The following is a 23,141-nucleotide window of genomic DNA, read 5'->3' on the forward strand; positions in this document are numbered from 1 at the left end:
ATTTTATTTTATATTTTTATTTCAGTTAATGAAAATTATTTTTTTAATAGTATTAGTCCCGATTTTTGTTTTTTAAGTGTATTTTTTTTCAGGTAATATTCATATTTAGTTTTATTTTATTTTAGCTTTATTTGAATCCATATAAATGACATTTAATTCTTTATGTTCAAGTTTTTCATTTATATTTTATTTCAGTAACTGGAAATGGTATTACTGGTACTTTTATGTCAACATGAAACAGAGTTTGCATAATTTTATTAAAATAATGTGAAATATTTCTTGGATAATTGATTGGATAGTAAAAAAAATGTCTATATGGCACATGAATAAATATTAAGTGGCATCAATGACATCAGCTGTAAATTAAAGTCATGCACAGATGCTTTTTTTTATTTCTCCAAAGAATCATATAGCAACGTAACACCCCTATACAGCCAGAAATAACTTTATTTTAAAACTATATGGATGTGAAACTCTGAGAACAGTTGTTTAAAAAAGCACTTAGTTATAAGCACAAATACAAATGAATTTTGCACAAGTGTTTTGTTGGTGTATGAGTGTCAGGACATCTGGAGTGATGCACTAGTGCACATCCTCATATCTGTTTGTCCTATCTCATGTCACTTTGAAACTAAGGGTGGAGTTTAAACCAGTCAACCTGAAACCGTTTGAGTTCATGTCAGAATCTCACACCTGTGATCACTTCACAAATAACCGTCTTATTCCTCATTTGATTCTTTATCAATGGCTCTGTTCCAAAACCTAGCGAGCTTTATAGGCAGCTCCCTTCTAAGGCAACATCCTAACCCGAATGTAAACTTGTCATTGTCTGATTTGGAGTGATTTCTGGCCATCAGCATTGTGATGGATAGTGAATCTGGATTCTGTTCCCTCGTGAGACGCGATGTTCCTGCATTGATCATTGTGTCTCTGTAACACTGGAGGAACTGTGAGTTTTCCTGGTTGCCACAACAGGAATGTCATCGCTTAAACTGAGGCATGATAAACATGCATCCGCTTCCCTCCTGCTCTGTTTGTTTAAACGGCAGAAATGTGAGAGATGAGCCATGTGCTCATTTCTGTGAATGTACTGTTGTACTGGCTCAACAAGTTGACTTTTGAGGCAACTAGAAACCAAACGTGTGTGTGTATATATTATTTACATTATATCGTATTAATATAAATATATTCATAAATTAAAAAATATATATATTTTCTATCTGTAATCAACTACATATGAAGAGTTCAGATGTAAAAGAAATTTTCATCTAAAAGGAGCATTTTTATCAGGCTGATATGTTTAGGTTCAGTAATGTTACTCTAATGGCAATGTATAGGTCCTATTCTATGCCATCAGAGTAAAATTACTGAACCTAAACATATCAGCCTGATAAAAATGCTCCTTTTAGATGAAAATTTCAGACAGCACTTAGAGGCTTTTGCATCTGAACTCTTCATATGTAGAAAAGGACAAATTATATCAATTATTTTATATGAACTATATTATTTATTATTTATATAATGTATATATACTGTATGAGTATCTATGTAAATAAATGAAATACATACATACATATATATATATATATATATATATATATATATGTGTGTGTGTGTGTGTGTATATATATATATATATATATATATATATATATATATATATATAGTTGATTTATCTTTTATAATTTAATGTTCTTTCTATTAACATGTTTCTATTATATTATTTAAAATTTATATTATATTAATTATATTAAAATAATATATATTTGTTCTCATATAATGTAAGTAATGTAATATATAATTGATTTATTTTTATATTTTTTTACATAAAATTAAAATACAATTAAGAAATGTATACATTTTAAAAAATGAAAAATAGAAACATTATATAATAATAATAATTATTATTAAATTATTTATCTTATTTAATGTACAGTTTATATTATAATGTAATGCATATATAATTTAATTCCTCCTGAAACAATATTTCACCCATGTTGCAATTAAAACCCAAAAGATCAAATCAAGCCCCGCCCACTCAACATTCTGTTCACCCCAAAATACATCACAACATTGTCCTTATGAGTTCTGTTTTACGCCACGCGTTTTTCATCAGCGCGCACATAAACTGGCTCTAAAATGTTAGAAACTTTCAACATCTTTATTATTTTTGCCCTCTGTTCAAATAGACCCAGTGTTGTGGTTTTAAGCAGAAGTGTTGAAATTGTAGGTTTATTTTCGAGCCGCATGCTGAGGCCAGAGCTGAACGCGATACTGTGACCTCAGAGACCTGTCCACTCCGCAGCGCTCAGGAAGTCTTAGGAATTCCTTTCCGCTGACGCTCACGCCACAGGAAGCAGATAAATCAGACGGGAAGAGGAAGCCACCCATGGACTACCTCTCTTGGTCCTTCCAAGGCAGCGTTTCTCATTGGTGTTTTGTGTTTCAGGATGTCTTTTATCATCTGCTGCGGAGTAGAAAAGCTTTCATATGAAAAGCTGATCTCGCTTATCTCTGACCCCACATTTGACCTTCTCGCGTTTCCGTATTGAAATGTTTTGCTCGTGTTGCGCAACGCTGAATCCCAGAGCCAGCATCATTTTCAGGAGATTTAGTAATAGAGGTGATGGTATAAGTCTGAACTTTTTCATTTCATTGGAATTCACATTCAGACACTGCTGTACTCAGTCCAATTCATATTTTATAACAATTACTTTTGTGTGCTTTCAGGGTTGGATGAACGTGTGTAGGAATATAGATGGGAGCTTTTTCTTAAAAAATAGATATACTGTTCAAAAGTTTCAAATTGAGACATTTATTCAGCTAGGACAATAATACAAAGGATATCTAATTCAAATAAATGCTGTCTTTGTAGCTTTTTCATCCAAGAATCCTGACTAAATATGAAAAATGTATTTATTGAGCAGTAAATCAGTATATTAGAATAATTTCTGAAGATCATGTGGCACTGAAGACTGGCGTAATGATGCTGAAAATACAGCTGCGCATCACAGAAATATAGTACAGTTTAACAGATATTCACATAGGAAATGGTTATTTTAATTTGTAATAATATTTCAAATTTTTTACTGTATTTTTGATCAAATAAATGCAGCCTTGGTGTGCGAAATACATTAAAATATCAAAAGCATCGGTAGTGTACATGTAAATTCCTCAAATTCATGCATTGAATGTGTGATTTTGCAAGATCTGCTGTTTGTTCTTGATAGTTTGCTCCAATTTTTTTTCCTCTGCAAACACAGACAATGCTATCTGCGTGTTGCAGGACAGGGTGGGGTTTGTTTTGAGGTCAGCAAACAAAGATTTTGAGGATGCAGGAAACGCCAATAAATCAACAATCCCTGAACTCTCGCAACCCTTCAGCCCTGATTTGTCAAATCAAGCATCACTATTACTGTTCTAATCAATCTGAGCAGAATTTACAGGCTTTCGGTGGACGTTTTGACCTTTCAAACCCCCTAGATGAATATAATAGTGCCTTTTGCAGTTCAGAAAGTGCAACCTGCTTAAGAACATCTCAGGGACTCATTTTCTATTCAGTAACATCACGGTGGGGCTTATATTTCTAGCAGGTGACTGCGAAGGAGAATTCAACCTACACAGGGTTTCCAATGTTCTTGTTATGGGAATCCTTATATGTGTATGCCGTCACAATGCTAGTGACTAATGTGACCTCCTGACCCGGTCAGCCATCCAGACTGCAGTATTGATTTATCTGAACAGCCCAACCGGATGCAAATTCACTCTCAATGCCAGCTGTCATTCAGTTGACTTTGCCATTGCCCTCAAAATGTATTAAATCGTATTTTACGGTTCATTTAACTAAGGACACTAGTACGGACTCTCCTTCTAAGTGTTATTGGCAGCGGAGTATTAAACTGCCATTTATATTCAAGCTAGCAGGTATTTAAGAGGGTATAAACACTGTTAGATGAGCTATGGCTGAAGAATTTATAATAATTAATAAATACATTTACAATAAATGACAATGTTGAGAATCACCATTTGAGAAATTTAAAAAAATTACATAACAGTAAAAATGTGCTTAATTATCATGAAAATAATGTCAAAATGCAAAAATGCTTTATGGTCATAAAAATGTATAAATTATATTTAACGAAAATTTTTAATTTTTGTTATGCAAAATGGTTTTGGTTTAATTTTTTAAAATAGTGTATATTTTATAATTTTTTTCATTATTTTACATAACAGTTAAACACATTCGTCCTAAACATTATTTGACTTCTAATTTATTTAATTAAAACTTGTTTATTTTATACAAAATATTTTTTTTATTTAATTTGCAGCGGAGTATTATATAGAGTAGCCAATTATATTCAAGCTACTAGGTATTTATAGCACATAAATAGTATAAATTACAATATTGATAATCCATAACAAGACATTTTTTTTTTATTTTATTTTATGAAAGCATAGTCAGGACCTAGCATATTTGCATTGTTTTCATTATTTTACATTATTTTTTATAACAATTAACCTCAGTAAAAATGACAGTTTTGAGAATTATTTAAAAATAAAAGTAAAATGGAATACAGTAATAGGCGCCTGCAAAGGGTTCTTAATTATCATCAAAACAATTTCACAATCCAAAAATTTTAATGGTCATAAAAATGTATTTAGTCATTTTATTATTTATTTGATCATTTTTATTATATAAATTGTATTTCATTTTCAGCACAGTATTACATAGCCATTTATATTGAAGCTACCCGGTCTTTAAGAGTGCATAAACAGGCGTTTGATGAATTTAAAACCAGATTTAGCCGCTCTGCCCAGTGTTTGGGACTGCGGGTCATGTTTACCCAATGCTAAGTCCAGATGCTGCTGCATTCCTGCAGCCTTCCCCGCGGTTTCTGCCAAGCCGAGGGGAGGAGCACTGCTGCCATCGTTTGCCCTACCCACAGTCCTCTGGGAGGATCCACAGGTCGGCTAATAGGTAGCGTTCGGTGACATTGGTTGCGATGATATCGGCTCACAATGCGTAAAGGGAGCTTGTAAAGTCAGACACAGGTCATAACCAGGTCATTTGAAAGAGAAAGAAAGTGATCTTTTTAACATCTTGATTGTTTCTCCTAGACATTTGAACACTTAGTTGAATATCTTGAGATGCTCAGATCTTCAAATCAGACGATCAAACAAAGAAATCGCAATTTTGTCAGCAACTTTTGAATAATTAATTAAAATGCATTTAGATTTGTATTTGATTTTAATTATTTTGTCACAATGCAAACATTCTTAATGGTCCTAAAAAATTAATTAAAAATGCATATTTGTTATACAAAATATTTTTGTTTTATTTAATATTTTATTTTATATTAGCAGCAGAGTAATTATATAGCATTCATTTTTAAATGATTTATTATATTAAAATGCATTATCATTATACACATTTTTTTTTTTTTTTTTTTACTAATTTTGTCGCAATGCAAACATTCAAAAAATATATATAATTAATATTAAAAATGCATTTTCATTCTATAAAATATTTGTATTTTATTTACGAGTTCTAAAAAATAACACATTTTATTTAAATTAAAATGCATTTCCAATATACAAAATATATTCAAATCAGATGTTCAAGCAGAGAAAGGAACAAAAGTGATCTGTTTTTCCTGCTGACTGTGTTGAAATATGTCCCTGTCCATATTTCCCTGTCCAGGAAAAACATGCATTCTGAAATATTGTGGTTTGGATGGAGTTTATAAATATGATCAGCATGTGTATCTGAACCCAGAGGAAAAGTGTGTTATTTGGAGTTCGATCTTTAACAGTTCAGAAGATTTAATGAATGGCTCCGTTATATTTCATTCAGGTATCTTTGTCTCAGATGTTTTTACAGATGCAAATAAATCACTAGTCATCCAGAAAGCGTTTAGAGAGAAACATCTCAGTTTGCTGTCTGTGAAAAGCAATTGAGATATTAATGAGATCTCATTTGAGGTCTTTCTTTGTTTAACATGTGGACCATATAGCAGAAGGAAGAAATCCCTCAGACATCTGCTCAGCACTTTTCTGTGTTTATGTATAGGAGTGTGTTTGAGACGATGGTTCGATGTATGATTTGCTTTCATAGCCGTTCTGTCGCCTTTGGAAAAATCAATGCTGTTCAAGTGTGTTTCTGATTGTCTGTAATGCACTCATACATATACACTCACCGCATGAGCTTCAGAACATCAGACAGGAGCTTTGTGAGGAGAAATGACACAGTCCAGCATGACGATTCTCTCCAGAGAACATGGTCTGGTCATATTTCACCCTCAGATCTGAAGAAAGGAATGAGAAATGTTTTGCATGAAGAAAATGAGGTATATTTTAGCACCCAACATGTTTTACGTTATTGTCATTATTTCAAATTTAAGCACATTTACCCCGGTAAGAATCACAGTATTGGCAATTATTCCTTTGAGAATTATTCAAAAATAAAAGCTCTAAAGTAATATTACATTTTTGCATCTGGGAGAGAAAAATCACTTAATTGTCATTAAAAAATAACATTATAGTGCAAACATTCTTAATACTCCTAAAAAAAGTATTTTCACTATGCAAAATGTACTTATTTTATTTTGTAATATACTATATGTATATAAAATAGGGATGTAATGATTCACTCAACTCACCATTCATTCGATTCCCAATTTTTTTTTTTTTTTATAAAATGAGATTTAAGACAAATTATAAATTAAATGTGTCCTTTTATTATTGATAGCATTATTTGAATCGTCACATATATGAATCAATTTTCAAACGGCTCGCGGTTAATCGATATACATTTTTACACATAAAAATACACACATATATATATATATATATATATATAAGCCCATTCACCAGTAAAAATGACAATATTGAGAATTATTCAAATACAAAAGCTCAAAATTAAAATGATATTACAGTAATGAGCAGCTGTGAGTGAGAAAGTTCTTAATTTACATGAAAACAATTTCACAATGCAAATATTTTCAATCATCCTACAAAAAAATAGATTGATTTCATTCTAATTTATTTTCATTTTACAAAATGTTTTTGTTTTGTTTTACAGCCTGACATGTTTTGCATTGTTTTTATTATTTTCATAAGGCAAGCACATTCACCCTGGTAAAAAATTACAATATTATGACTCAAATTCATAATTATTCATTATTCAAATGACATCACAGTAATCATCAGCGGGGGGGGTGGAAAGTGTTTAATTATCATGAAAATAAAGTCACAGGGCAAAAATTCTTAATGGTCCTAAACAAATTATTAATTAAAATTTTTTAAAATCAATTTCATTATACAATTTTGTTATATATGTATTTATTTTATTTCATTTTAGTGTTCTAAACAATTTATTCATTTCAATTAATTTAATTATCTTTTTTTTAATCAGTTTCATTATATTTTATTTGAAATGTTTGTGTGAGATTCAGCTAGGGTCAGACGCAGGTCTTTAAACGGTCCCAGCTGTGGATGTGTTTGGCCTCTGTCCTGCTTGATGGGCAGATGTTGCTCTTCCTCTGTTTGTTGTGTTTGGGGTCAGGCTGTCACACACGAACTCTCCCTCCATTCTCTCTCGCCTCATTCTTGTCCTTCCTCCTCCTCCCTCATGTTCTGTCCAGCGGTCCGCTCTCAGACGGACCCTCGCTCATCCTGTCGTCTTTAATGCGCAGGGGTCGACCAGGAAAAAGCGCCGTTGTCTCGCCACGACAATTGAATCAGACGCTTACGTCTGCGTGAAGACCAGGAATGCAATAACAGGAAAATTGGGAGGATTATACATAAATAGCTGCATTTGAACTGCTCACCCGTGGGCGGGGCATAAATAAACTGCCTCGCATTGTTCGCTGCGCTTGATTGGTGGGAAATCATCTGCTCGCACATGAATTATGGTTTAAAAGGCCAAAAGAGGACTTGGCAGGGAGAAGGACACGGTTTGAGGTTGCGACACGCTTCACACAGACCATTTTAAACTCATTTGATTCTTCATAGAATAACAATCATTAGTATTTGGGGGGAAATGTTGCAATGTTTGTGGATCATTACAACAGCCTCATTTCTTTCTAGAAGATCTAGTTCATCCCAGTCTAAATATAGCACCTATACAGTACAACATAGTTCAGCTGTGAAATCTGTCGGCAAACAATTTATTACTTTTATGGCAATTCATGATTCTGAGGATTATTATTTTTTTTATTTTTTTTGTTTCATTGATTGGTAACCATAAATAGCGTACAGTTGAATAACTATATTACCTGGAAAATGATTAAAAATTGTTTATGAAAATCATTGGAAATTATTATTATTTTTGCATTATTGATTTGAGAATAGTTTTATATAAATTATCATTTAAATAGTTTTTATATTAAATCCTTTGTATTCAAATCGAAATGCATTTTAGATAAGTGTATTCCTCTTATTATTTTAATATATTACAAATCTTATATTATTGCTATTAAAATTATATTTTTATATTAAATAGTTTTGAATTTAAATGAGTTAAAATGAATCTTAGATACGTGTATTATTATTATTGTTATCCATCATTGTAGAAGTATTTAAAAATATTTTATTTAAATTATTGCTATTTTGTTAAAATTAAATACAAAATTGTAATCAAATTTTAGATAATTTTATTGCTATTATAAAAATAATAAAATAGTATTTTATTTAAATCATTATTTAAATTCTTATTAACTTTATTAAAATTATTTTTATTTAATAAATGATTTTTAGATAGGATAAGTGAATTATTATTATTGTAATATATAATTATTACTGTATTAAATTAAATGTGAGATTTTATTATTTTTATTATTATAAAAATAGTATAAAAATGATACTATTAATTTACTTTTGATCATTGTTGTAGTTTATAATATTGCCGTTGCTGCAATGAACTCCAGGTCGTGTGTCAGGAGTGATTTTCCCACAGTTATTAAGAGTTAATTTCATGGCTTTAAGCGTCTTTACTGTCGTCCTGCAGACGAGCGAGAGGCGGTGCAGAAGAAGACCTTCACTAAATGGGTGAACTCACACCTGGCGCGCGTGTCCTGTCGGATCACCGATCTCTACATGGACCTGCGGGACGGACGGATGCTCATCAAGCTGCTGGAGGTTCTGTCCGGAGAGAGACTGGTGAGTTTGACTGATGATGTCATCGGCAGGGGGCTGGGCCAGTGGAATTAGCATAAACATCAGTGCCCATATTTGGTCGTGTGTTATTATGCTGTCATTCTTGGTCTCTGACGCTTGTGCCGAGTCAAATCCGTCACTCAGATAACAGTGTCTGGTTTCACGATCCCAGTGCTTTTGCTTTCACTCAGGCGATTAAGCACGTGCGTCATCTAATTGCCTGAAACTGCTCTTTCCTGTCCAGCAAGCGCAGACTTTGGAGAAAATAGGCTGTTAAAACTCCAGCCTTAGGAGTGCATTATTCTTATCATCTGCTTACAGAAACACAGATGGAAACCGCGTGGAATCTGCGATCCGATCAAAACCAATAAACATAAAGATAATGAGTGAGAGCGTTTAGAAGGATGAAGCTGTCAAGAACATATCCAGCTCATATTTCACAAAATACAAATATTTTCTAAAAAAGAAAAATGTAATTGTATTGTAAATGTAATTCTCCATTAAGTGACAATAATGTTTGAATTCTATAATGCCAAATAGTGTAATGTAATTGAATTATGAATATGTTACAATTAACAAAAACAATTACATGCTTTTTTTGCCCTTACAATTTTTAATTTTGGGCACTAGTATTGTCTCCTTGTCATTTACATAAAGCAAAAAAATATTAAAGTATATAACTTTGTATGTGTGTTTTGCTAATATCCAGTGTTAATTTAAGATTATTTAAATACTGTAATAGCATTTATGAATATTTGTTTTTATGTTTTCAGTTTTAATTTTAGTAATTATTAGTAATTCGTTTTTTTATTCTATTTAACTATAATTTATAAAAAATTGAGCTTTTATTCATTTTACTACTTAATTTAGTTCTCATTTTCATTAGTTCTTAATCTAATATTTATATTTTATTTCAGCTTTGTTTGAGAATCTAATGAAAATCCTAATGGCAAATAATGATAATTACAAATAAACTCAAAAGTAAAAAAAACAAACATCCAGATAGATTAGTTATTTAAACATATCAAATGTCAAAATATTTTCAATATAATATTTATATTTTATATATTTAATACATTTTTAATATTTATTTGTTCTTACTTTATAAAACACTTTTTCCTACACATTATAGCACACATAAATATATGTTTATTTATTTAAGCTCAAATTTCAGATGCATCCAGATATATTGGTGGTGAGAATTGATATCATCTGCAAGTCACAGATTGTATGTTTCCAGGCCTTCATTCCAGATGTCTCGTCCTTCAGAGCTGATCCACAGTTAAACTCTAACGTCTGTGTGAGCAGGTCACGACCTCTGTGTTTGAAGCACAGTTCTGGGTCGTCAGTTAAATCATTTTAACAGGGTTGTGACTGATAAGATGCTGAATACACGAAACATTTGACCAACAAGCTTGTATTTCTGTCCTGCATAACATATGTTTTGATCCAGAAGAGATGCATTAATAAATGCATAGTTTTTAGTAAGGGAACAAAACTTTGCACAAGCTAGAAGACCCTCAAAATACACATTATTTAATTTAATTAAAAGAGTTTAACTGAATTCCATTCATTCCAGTGGGATTAATACTGGTATTTCGCAAATTATAGGTTCTTATAAATTTAATACAATGATGTATTCTAAAAAAAGAATTCTCATAAATATTGAAAAAATATATAAATATTTTGCATCAGTGTAGTTCATGTATAATTAGAAATTTCAAAGAATTTCTCTGCTTTTTTAATTAATAAATAAGGGATAAGTGCAATTATAACATGGTAACATTCAAAACTTTGACACTTTTACATATTAAGAAGTTGCTGAGATGAAAAATATTAAGTTATGACTTTAATAAAAATGATTCCTTCACAAAAGTAGTTTACAGATTTTGAATGCATTGTGAATATTGAGTAATGTTTACTAGATCATTAACAGCATGACTCTATATGAAATCTGAAACATCAGGACTGTGTGTGTGTGTGTGTGTGTGTGCGTGCGTGCGTGCGTGTGTGTGCGTGCGTGTGTGTGCGTGCGTGTGTGTATGTGTGTGTGCGTGTGTGTGCGTGCGTGTGTGTGTGTGTGTGTGTGTGTGTGCGTGCGTGTGTGTGTGTGCATGCGTGTGTGTGCGTGTGTGTGTGCATGTGTGTGTGTGTATGTGTGTGTGCGTGTGTGCGTGCGTGTGTGTATGTGTGTGTGCGTGCGTGCATGTGTGTGTGTGTGTGTGTGTGTGTGTGAAGGGGCCATGTGTAAGCGCAGCGTTTAAGTTCACACATGCTTTCACTATCTCTCAAGGTTCATGATAAGATAACTCGTCAGTGTGCCAACAGAGGAAACGCCTTCCTTTGAAATTTCCTGCCTACTTCACCAAGGCCACGAGTCACATCCTAAACTGAGACGTTTCAGTGATCTATCACTCGTGCTTCCTCTGTCTTTTCCTGAAGCCGAGCTCTTGCGCTGACACAGTACGCTCTCGGCCGAAGACACTGAAACTCAGCACTGTTCTGGCGAGCAGTCGAAGTGGAGCTTGTGTTTCAAACCCTGTCAAGTGGCCCGTCTAGATTGGTTTACACAAGCGTATCGGGCAAGTCCAGAGGAAGAAACCTTTACCCAGAATGCATCGATACCAGCAGTGAATGTGATCTGTGTTTGTGCTCCATTTCACTTACTATAGCAACCATTTTTAATGAAGAAACACGCTCATAAATTTCCTTCAAGTGTCAGTACTTCCCCCTTATCTGTTTAATCAAACCATAATTCATCTGGCAGACAGTGACTCTGACTCCAGCAGAGCGGCTGTCCATGGGCTTGAATGGTTGTTTTGTCAGGACTTGTCTTCACAGATACAGCAAGTTCAAGCATCCAAACAAAACACTGATTCATCTCAAACATATGCTCGATAACGAACAAAAGAGCCATAAGCTTTAAATAAAGCATGCCTTTTTTAGTAGTCAGTTTATTTGTATTTTTTTAGGTTATGGATGGCTTATGCTAATATATGATATAATACAATTTCAGGATAGTGTTCAGACATTTGTCTCGTACAAAAAAAACAGAATTGTACATTATAATCGTGATTAATCACATCCAAAATAAAAGTTTTTGTTTACATAATATATGTGTGTACTGTGTATATTTATTATGTATATATATAGACACACATACAGTATATTTAAGAAACAATTTACAGTTATATATTAAATATATTTATATATGATATGAATTATACAAATATAAATATATACATGTAAATACATGTAAATATTTTCAAAATATATACTGTATGTGTGTGTATTTACATATACATAATAAATATACACAATACACACACATATATTATGTAAACAAAAACTTTTATTTGGATGCAATTAATTGCGATTAATCGTTTGACAGCACTATTATAGTATATTGTTTCTAAATAATATATATATATATATATATATATATATATATATATATATATATATATATATATATATATATATATATATATATATATATAAATGATAAAAATATATAGTTTCAGACAGACAGACAGACAGACAGACACAGATAGATAGATAGACAGACGGACAGACAGACAGACAGATAGATCTCCTCCAGGTCTGGGCTTTCATCTGTGATCTGATCGTGTGATTGGCTAATAGAACAATCACTCTTGCTTTTACAGAAATGGCTGTGAAATGCAGAGCAGCTTTACTGATGCAGCCGCCCAATAGAAAACTGCTGATGTCATGCCTTGCACCGCTGTCTCTGCAGTGTGTGTGTGTGTGTGTGTGGTCCTCTTACCCGCTCTGAGAGGAACGTACCACCTCCACGTCTCAGAGGGAGGATGGATACCCGCCCCTCGTTGTGCCCCGCTGCCCTGCAGCTCATTAGTGAAATGCTGTCACTTCACCTAAAGCGCGTCCGCTGAGGATCAGCTACTGATTGAGCCGTCTCTCTAAGCATGATGGGATAGCCAGTCCTCCAGAGACACGGGCCGCTCGACCCCTGCTCTCAAGCTCATCCATTTGATCACACAGCAGCTTTCTCCAGATTATAAATAATGTATTGTATGTATATTTAGAAATCAAAAAATATTGTGAAAAGTTATGTATCTATAAATAATAGTGGAAAATTATATATATATATATATATATATATATATATATATATATATATATTCAATGCAATTTTATAAATAATATATTTAGTTGTTTATTTTTATATAGAAAATACATAACATGTTTTTTCCCACATCTATCTGTGTGTGTATGAGCATATATATGTTACATTTTTTCCTACTCACTATAGTACTGTACTGTTTGATGTTTTAATTATATTTACATATTTGTTAATTTAACATTTATTTTAATACACATTAATATACATTTATTTTAAAACACATTAATATAAATTTGTATTTATTTTTTTAGTATTATTTCTTATTATTATTACAGTTTTGCTGTTGTGTATGTATATATTTATTTACTCAAGTTTTCTAAATATGATATAAATGTACTATATGCAACATAGAATATCTGCTATATACTATATGCAGTGTTAGAGCAGGTTTCTCCAGACGTGCAGAGAAGCAACACCTCAGTTCAGAGTCTCCTCATAAACATCACCCGAATTACCCGGTTACTCATTTACCCATTTCTACACAACCTAAAAACATAAGAGCTCCAGGAAACTTCATGCATATCCCTGCGTGTAAAGTTATAGTAACTGTGGTCACTCTGGTCTTCTTCACTCGGCCTTAATGTAAAAAATAGGACGTTCTCTCCTGAGGCGTTTAATATATCATATCATTTGACATGTAGCTTTTCCTGTGAGACCTTCTTTCCTTCCCAAATGTGTCAGAAAGAAAAATAGCCGCTGAATGTGTCTGCAGGAGCGACGGGAACAAAAGCCACTGCATCATTAACTCATGCTGTGCTGAGTCTGATGGGTCGAGTTACTCCTTTCTGCATGCAATGGATATCGCTGTTAACCCTTAGCATGCTCAGATACAGATGCATTATGAAATGAGCATGCATGCTTGTTATAAAGCAGTATAATCCATGCACACATGTTCTGATCTCTGCGCAGCCCAAGCCGACGAAGGGCCGCATGCGAATCCACTGTCTGGAGAACGTGGACAAGGCCCTGCAGTTCCTCAAGGAGCAGCGCGTGCATCTGGAGAACATGGGGTCACATGATATCGTGGACGGAAACCACCGACTCACGCTCGGACTCATCTGGACCATCATCCTCCGCTTCCAGGTACAGCATCTTCTGGATGCTACAGACCCACAAATGTGATCATAAGCATGCGAGGGACGTCCAGCCTAAAATTTCAAAGGCAGCTGCATATTTTCATGTATAAAGACTGTGAAAAATTGATATTGTAAAATATTGTTATATAAAATATTATTTTGAAGTGTTTAGTTTATTTTACTTTATAACACCTTTTCCCCTCTACTAACTATACTACTGTACTCTAGGATGTGTTATTTATTTATATTTATCATTAATTTATCATAAATTAATTTGAATTAATGGTTTCTATTACTTTCCAATTGAACACATTTTCCTAATCAATATAATGGCGTAAAAAGTGAAAGTACTGTATTATTAATTTATATTTATGTTCATTTAAACCAACTTTTTATTTTTTAATCAAATATTTTCATTTGAAAATATTTTATTAGTACTGTACTGTTAGATGCATTATTTTTTTATATTTATATATGTATTTATTTAAATAATTTCATACTCACTATAGTACTGTTATATTTTTTATTCATATTTGTATTTATTTAAAGCCATTTTTATTCATTTATTTATTTTTTTACATCGAAAATATTTTGTTTCTATCATTTTTTCCTACTCACTATAGTACAGTACTGATAGATGTATTATTTATTTAGATCTATATATTTATTTAAGCCAAATTTGAATACATTTTTAAAAAAATTTTACAATTTTTTTTTTTTTTAAATCCCATTATTATTGTTGTTGTTTGAAAACCTCTGCCTTAATAGCATCACATTATGGTCAAAGAAATGCACAAAAAGTCCATTATGTTGTGTTCTGGTGTGTGTAACAGATCCAAGACATCAGCGTAGAGACAGAAGACAATAAAGAGAAACGCTCAGCCAAGGATGCGCTGCTTCTGTGGTGCCAGATGAAGACCGCAGGGTGGGTGGACGTCCAGAATAAAAACACAAACGTGCTCGAGTCCTTGATATCTGACAGCTCTGGTTTGTGTTTCACAGCTATCCCAACGTCAACATCCACAACTTCTCCACCAGCTGGCGCGATGGAATGGCTTTCAACGCCCTCATCCACAAACACAGGTAACAGCTCCACTGCACCTGCATCAAAAGCTCTGCTTTGTAAACTTCATATCCCTCATTCTCAATGCTTGCAATATTACCAGGCCAGACCTGATTGATTTCGACAAACTGAAGAAGTCCAACGCTCACTACAACCTGCAGAACGCCTTCAACCTGGCGGAGCAGCACCTGGGGCTCACCAAGCTCCTGGACCCAGAAGGTAAGAGCCGTCCTGCTCTCACAGCTTCTGCATCACCGTACCTCCTCATGAAATATGATAACTCGCTGTCTTTTCTGCAGATATCAGCGTAGACCATCCCGATGAGAAGTCTGTCATCACTTATGTCGTCACATACTACCATTATTTCTCCAAGATGAAGGCGCTGAAGGTGGAGGGCAAACGTATCGGAAAGGTCTGAGTCTGCAAAACACCTGCATGACTAGAAAGTTCTGTGTTTTCTATGAAAGAGCGTTTTAGAGACTGATTATTTCAGTCTTGTGAGTGCTATTTATGTATCATTTATGTAAGATTGTAAGTTAAAACGTAAATTCAAATATTACTATTAAATTAAAATAAATCATAATTAAATAACAAAATCAAATAAAAAACATCAATAAGTACATTAATTCCTATTTAAATGTAACTTTGTAATGGTGTCATCTAAATATTTACATAATTTAAATTGGTCTTCTGAGTTGAATCGGTTTATTGACGTTTTATTTCAGTCTTATGTGTCCTTATTTATTTATCAGTTTTGTAAGAAATGCATGTTTAAATATTCCTATTCCTAAATAAATAAATACATTTTATTTCATTAAATTAATACATTTAATTTTAAATAAAAATTACAACAAATTAATAAATTTCTATCTGATATGTAACTATTAGAAATGGCCTCATCTTAATATTTACATACTGGAATTGGTCTTAAATCTGTTTATTGACTGATTATTTCATAATCTTATGCATGCAATTTTTTTATCAGTTTTGTAAGATTGTAAGTTTAAATGTAAGTTCAAATATTGCTATTAAAATATTTTTATGTGACACATTAAATAAAAAAAGGGAAAAAAATAAATGCATCAAGTAAATGAATTCATTCTTATTTGAAATGTAACTTTTGGTAAGTCATCTTAATATTTATTTACGTAATTGTAATTTTTTTTCTACCTTAGATTTCTTTATTAACTGATAATTTCAGTCTTGCATATGCTAGATATTATTCTTTTAATAGGAATACTTTATTTATTTAACAAAACATTAATTTTATTTATTTAAATATTCCTATTGTGTTTTTAAATAAATTCATTATGAATGTTGATTATAAATAAATCTTCTCTCTTACATCTGTTTACATTCTGAACTGTAATCGGTTTAGTCTTGGTTGCATATTTTTATTTATTTTTTATTTTATTTTATTTATGCCACTTTTCTAACATTTTTTCTGAAAATACAAAACAATACAGAATCCCACAAACTGTAAAAAAAAAAAAAAAAAAAAACACAAACAATCAAACAAACAGAACACATACCTGTTGGTTGCATATTTTTAACCACTTTTATACCATGTTATGTGTTGATTCTTGTGCACCGTCAATAGAAGATGCAGTATAATATCAGTAAAGGACTCTGATGTGGCACAAATGACGTAAAGCTTGATCTTTAACTGCTGTTTAGCTGCCTTGCAACTTGTGTTTCCTTCAGCAAATGCAAACCTAATTGACATTAAAATCTGTTGGTCTTCACTAGGTGCTCGACAACGCCATCGAGACCGAGAAGATGATCGAGAAATATGAATCTCTGGCGTCTGATCTGCTGGAGTGGATTGAGCAAACCATCATCATCCTCAACAACCGCAAGTTTGCAAACTCTCTGGTTGGAGTCCAGCAGCAGCTTCAGGCCTTCAACACTTACCGGACAGTAGAGAAACCGCCCAAGTGAGTGTCTGCCGGAAACACACAACACATTACAATACACCTGAAATCAACTCAATTACACTTTCAACTCTTTCTCCACAGATTCACTGAGAAGGGCAACCTGGAAGTGCTTCTGTTCACTATCCAGAGCAAGATGAGGGCCAATAACCAGAAAGTGTACATGCCACGAGAGGGCAAACTCATCTCAGACATCAACAAGGTGACAATTACCTTGTTTTCTCTATTTTCATTTAGTTTTCTGTGTTGATTATTTACGCACTTACAAACAAATGTGCTTCCTTTGACGCTTATTGTAAGGGCAAAACTATGCTACAACCACAGTATGTTTAGTAATTAACCTCTTTTATATTTACTTCATTTATTCATATGTTTATTTACAAAAAAAAGTTGATTTACATTTTGTTATTTATTGTAAATGTATTTATTAGCTGCAAGTTGTGTTTGAACTGGCTAGGATTCATTATTTATTTACATACTAATAAATACCATGGTATTACCTTGGTATTTTCCTTATTTTGGTGTATTTTGTGACGGTAAAAATATGGTACAATCACAGTATTTTTAGTAATTAGATGGATTTTTGGATTATATTTATTTTTTATATATTATTTAAATATATTATAAATATATACTGTATGTTTATGTGTGTTTTTATATATATATATATATATATATATACATATAAAACACACAATTTATTTATAATATATATTTTAAAAAACAGTTTATTTCCTTTTTATAACTTAATTGTTATTTTTAATTTTATGTTATTATTTATTCTCACTGCAAAAAAATGCTTTTCTTACTTAGATTTTTTTTATCTTGTTTCCAGACAAAATTTCTAAAAATTATTCAATCAAGAAGGATTTTCTAGACGGGTAAAAATTATTGTCTTGTTTTCAGAAAAAACAAGTCAAAATTAAGCGAGTTTTTGCTCTAAACAAGCAAAATAATCTGCCAATGGGGTAAGCTAAATATTCTTGTTTTCTGTTTGAAATGGGCAAAAACTCGCTTAATTTTGACTTGTTTTTTCTGAAAACAAGACAATAATTTTTACCCGTCTAGAAAATCCTTCTTGATTTAAGAATTTTTAGAAATTTTGTCTGGAAACAAGATAAAAAAAATAAGAAAATAATTTTTTGCAGTGCATTTATTAGATTAGCTGTGGTACAAGCACAGTATTGTTGCATCAGTTTTTTCAGGTATTATCTAGTGTTGTCAGTGAAATGTGTTGGATGTGAAGCTGAAGCTGTGGTGTTGTGGCAGGCGTGGGAGCGTCTGGAGAAGGCTGAGCACGAGCGTGAGCTGGCGCTGAGGACCGAGCTGATTCGACAGGAGAAGCTGGAGCAGCTCGCCAGACGCTTCGACCGCAAGGCCGCCATGAGAGAGACCTGGCTGAGCGAGAACCAGCGCCTCGTTTCCCAGGTTCCTTTCACTGCATTTACCATATAAACAAACACACATGTGCTGCATTGTGTAACACATCTCAGCCATGGGTTTATGCTATTTTCTGACCCCTGGTGGTCAAAGATTCAAATGACATGAAACTCATTTGCTTGTGCACTAGTTCCCTTACAATATATTTATTATATAGTTTATTCTTATTTTAATATTTATTATGAAATATTGTTATTGGTTATTTTAATTGTTATTTGTTTATTATCCTTTTTATGAAACCAAATCTCTCTACTAGTATTTTTCATAAATTTGCCCAAAAAAAAAAAAAAAAATATATATATATATATATATAGTATAATATAATAGTAATATTATTATTGTTATTATTTATATACATTATTATTATTATATGATAACAAAATCTCTAAATGAGCATTTTTCATAATTTTGCTACAAACAGTCTCTGCTTCCACTAAACATATATCCAAACAATTACTGTAAAATATTTATGAATTATGTTAAGATATTTGTTTATAATATATTTAATAAACATATTTGTTTTATTATTTATTATTAATTGTTATTATTTTTATGAATTTATATTTTTATTTATATTAATTTTAGCCATGATAACAAAATTAGCATTTTTTTTTTTATATGAACGTTACTTGTAATAAAAATATTTTAAAAAATAAATATTATTTTAAAATAATATTTAAAATAATAAATATTCAATATTAAAAATATTTAAGACATTTTCCATTTCTGAAAATCTCATAAAATTCAGTGAATTCACACACATAAAAAAAACAACTAATATACAGAAATGAATTGCAGGTCACAGGAGGTTAAAGCTAGTAAAGCAGTCATTTCTTTCTCATGTTTATTTTCTTAACATTCCCATTTCTTTTCTGCAGGACAATTTCGGATTCGACCTCCAGGCGGTCGAGGCAGCTACCAAAAAACACGAAGCCATCGAGACGGACATCGCGGCGTACGAGGAGCGCGTGCTGGCGGTGGTGGCTGTGGCCAGAGAGCTGGAGACGGAGAACTACCACGACATCAAGCGCATCACCGCGCGCAAAGACAACGTGCTGCGTCTGTGGGAGTATCTGCTGGAGCTGCTCAAAGCACGCAGACAGCGGCTGGAGATGAACTTCGGCCTGCAGCGCGTCTTCCAGGAGATGCTCTACATCATGGACTGGATGGACGAGATGAAGGTGAGTGAGGAAGACGAGGATGGAGGAAGGAGAGGGAGCTGGTTGGGTTAAAAGCCAGAGGCTTAGATGAAAGCTAGAGAGATGCAGTGCTCATAGAGAAATGAACTTTAAAAATAGATTCTAGCAATAGAAGTAGGTAAAAATTGTTCAGCTAAATTTTATATAATTGAAGATATGTGACACTGGACCACAAAACCAGTCTTAAGTGTCAATTTTTCATAATTGAGATTTAAACATCATCTGAAAGCTGAATAAATAAGTATGGTTTCTTAGGATAGGACAGTATTTGGCCGAGATACAACTATTTGAAAATCTGGAATCTGAGGGTGCAAACAAATGAGAATATTAAGAAAATCTCCTTTAAAGTTGTTCAAATGCACGTCTTACCAATGCTTATTACTAATCAAAAATGAAGTTTTGTTATATTTACGGTAAGAAATTTACAAAATATCTTCATGAAACATGATCTTTACTTAATATCCTAATGATTTTTGGCATAAAAGAAAAATCAATAATTTTGACCCATACAATATATTTTTGGCTATTGCTACAAATATACCCCAGCGATTCTGTCATTAATCACTCACCCTCGTGTCGATCCAAACCTGTAACCCCTTCGGAACACAACTGAAATTTGGACGGACTTAACTCGGGGAAGAACAATGGTTGAGTAAATTATGTTATTTTTGTTTTATTTGCGGAAAAAAAAAGTATTCTCATAGCGTTGCAAAACCGATGTATTTACTACGTTTGTGGGTCTGGGAATATTTCAGTTGCATTGCTGTCTATGGAGGGTCAGATAGCTCTCCGATTTCATCAAAAGCATCTTAATTTGTGTTCCGAAGATGAACAGAGGTCTTACGGGTTTGGAACGACATGAGGGTGAGGAATTAATGACAGAATTTTCATTTTGGGGTGCACTATCCCTTTAAGAAGGGTTTTGTGGTCCAAGGTCACATATTATGATTATTTGCTTTAAGTTGTTTTAACCATAATATTTGCTTAGATTGACTATGCTTGATATGTTTTGGGTCCTATAGATGCAGTTCTGTATTTCAAATAATAATCATCATAATCTTGAAACTCATTTATTATTTTCCCTCTATATATATATATATATATATATATATATATATATATTATAATAGGTTGCTCTGACCTCTTAAAAGCTTTTTGTTGCGTACTTTTGTCTTTTTTTTTATTTCTTGTATATATCTCGGTTTAATTTCTTTTCATTTCAGTTTTAGTCATTTTAGTACTTCAACTTCAACTTATTTGTTATCAGTTATTTGTTATTTCAGTTAAGGCTGCATTTTTTTATTTTCAGAGTCCTATTTCAGGCTTATTTTAATTAACGAAAACCTTTTTTAATAGTTTGAATTGTAGTTAACAAAAACACAACTAACACTGCCTGACATGGAATCATCAGGGTTATTATAATTAGCTAAAAGTAAAACAATAAAACTATTTCCGTTACTTGAAAGAAAATATTTTAACTGAAAAAATATATATATTAAAAAACCTTTAAACATATTTTATTTTCGCTAATTGCCGAAACAACATTTCTTTATTTTATTAAGCTTATCTTGACATTTTAAAATAACTAAAACTGAACTAAAAATTAACAAATTAAATAGAAAACTATATAGACATAAAAAAGTAAGAAAAATTACAAAAACACACAATAAAATTACTAAAATTTGAACTAAAAATTCAAACGAAAACAGAAAATATAACTGAGAGTGTCTCAGTTATACTAAAATAACACTGACACCAACAAATTGTCCAATTTTTATTTTTTTAAATGCTCCTCTGACCTATTAAAATCCCAGTAGACTGATATTATAGAAGCTTTAACCCATTTTATTGCATATTTCATAATGTTTAGAATATAACACGATGGTTAAGCTTTTTTATGTCACATTTATTAATTTAGCAGATGTTTTTAACTTGACAATCAATGTATCATTAGAGCCGACAGAATTTGCGGCAGTATACACTAGATGAATAGATTAGCTTCGAAGCAAAGTGAATGCTGATCTAAACGATGTAGTTGTAAGTTTGATGTCGTGATATGGTCTCCTGTCCTCCACAGATGCTGCTGCTGTCTCAGGATTACGGGAAGCATTTGCTGGGAGTGGAGGACCTGCTGCAGAAGCACGCTCTGGTGGAGGCCGACATCGGCATACAGGCCGACCGCGTCAAAGCCGTCAACGCCAACGCACAGAGGTTTGCCGTGGATGATGAGGGTAAGAAGAGCTCCTTAGTCTTTATTCCTTCAGAAACTGACTCTAGTTATTTCTGGATAATATTCGAAGCAAAGAATGCATCCTTTCAGAATGACACGAAAAATATAAAATAGGGCGACCAGGTTCAGTCTATTAGTGTAGAATCAAACTAGTTTTGTGCAGTCCAGTCTTGACAGACTGAGTTCATGATTCAGTTTTAGAGGGGTTTATTAGCAAGCATGCAGAGCTGGTCCAGGTTGGGTTTTGCGAGGTTCCCACGTTCATGAAGAACCTGGAAATAACAGGGAGTTTTAAAACTCTGATTTGCAGGCCAGGAAAAGTCAAGGAAATGTAATAAATTTTAACAGTCGTGGAAAAGTCATGAACATTTTTATAGTGAATATAAATTTCTCTGGTTATGCTATAAATGAAGTCCAAACCTCATTTGAACAGCAGGACATGTTTTTATTTGTGTGCACACATATGTAAAATATAATTGTTTAAATGTCTGTGTTCCAAGACTGGTATTATAGCATTTATCAATATTTTGAATTAGCTTTTATTTATTTAGTTAACTAAATAATGTTATTACATATGCCTTTATATTATTATTTATACTATTTTGCCTTTGTTATTTGTATTAAGTTTTTTTTTTAATTTAGCTTTAATTTATTTGATTTAACTACTTCAAAATAAACTTATTTTATTTCAGTTAGTTGCCAATGTCTAATTTTCATTCAGTTTCATATTTAATGTTTATTTTTTATTTCAGCTTTATTTCAATTAACAAAACAATTTCAGCAGTATTAGTTAACAATAAAGACACTGCCTGACATACACATCCCATACAGAAATATTTTTTATTAATTATATTGTATGTAACAACCATATATGACAA

At 32.3% G+C, this 23,141-nt stretch overlaps 1 protein-coding gene across 5 annotated transcripts in view; it reads left to right on the forward strand.

Moving 5' to 3' along the window:
• LOC306856765 (spectrin beta chain, non-erythrocytic 1) overlaps window positions 1-23,141 on the forward strand; it is a 95,316-nt gene that overhangs the window by 44,771 nt on the left and 27,404 nt on the right. For all 5 annotated transcript variants that reach the window (XM_079396205.1, XM_079396204.1, XM_079396206.1 and 2 more), the window contains 11 exons: window positions 9,008-9,159; window positions 14,231-14,404; window positions 15,231-15,322; window positions 15,400-15,480; window positions 15,564-15,679; window positions 15,760-15,872; window positions 17,210-17,397; window positions 17,479-17,596; window positions 18,664-18,822; window positions 19,713-20,015; window positions 22,111-22,264. In XM_079396205.1, coding sequence (XP_079252331.1) covers window positions 9,008-9,159; window positions 14,231-14,404; window positions 15,231-15,322; window positions 15,400-15,480; window positions 15,564-15,679; window positions 15,760-15,872; window positions 17,210-17,397; window positions 17,479-17,596; window positions 18,664-18,822; window positions 19,713-20,015; window positions 22,111-22,264 — 1,650 coding nt within the window. The remainder of the gene's footprint in view (window positions 1-9,007; window positions 9,160-14,230; window positions 14,405-15,230; window positions 15,323-15,399; window positions 15,481-15,563; window positions 15,680-15,759; window positions 15,873-17,209; window positions 17,398-17,478; window positions 17,597-18,663; window positions 18,823-19,712; window positions 20,016-22,110; window positions 22,265-23,141) is intronic.

Source organism: Barbus barbus, assembly GCF_936440315.1.
Source record: "Barbus barbus genome assembly, chromosome: 37".
Lineage (NCBI taxonomy): Eukaryota > Metazoa > Chordata > Actinopteri > Cypriniformes > Cyprinidae > Barbus > Barbus barbus.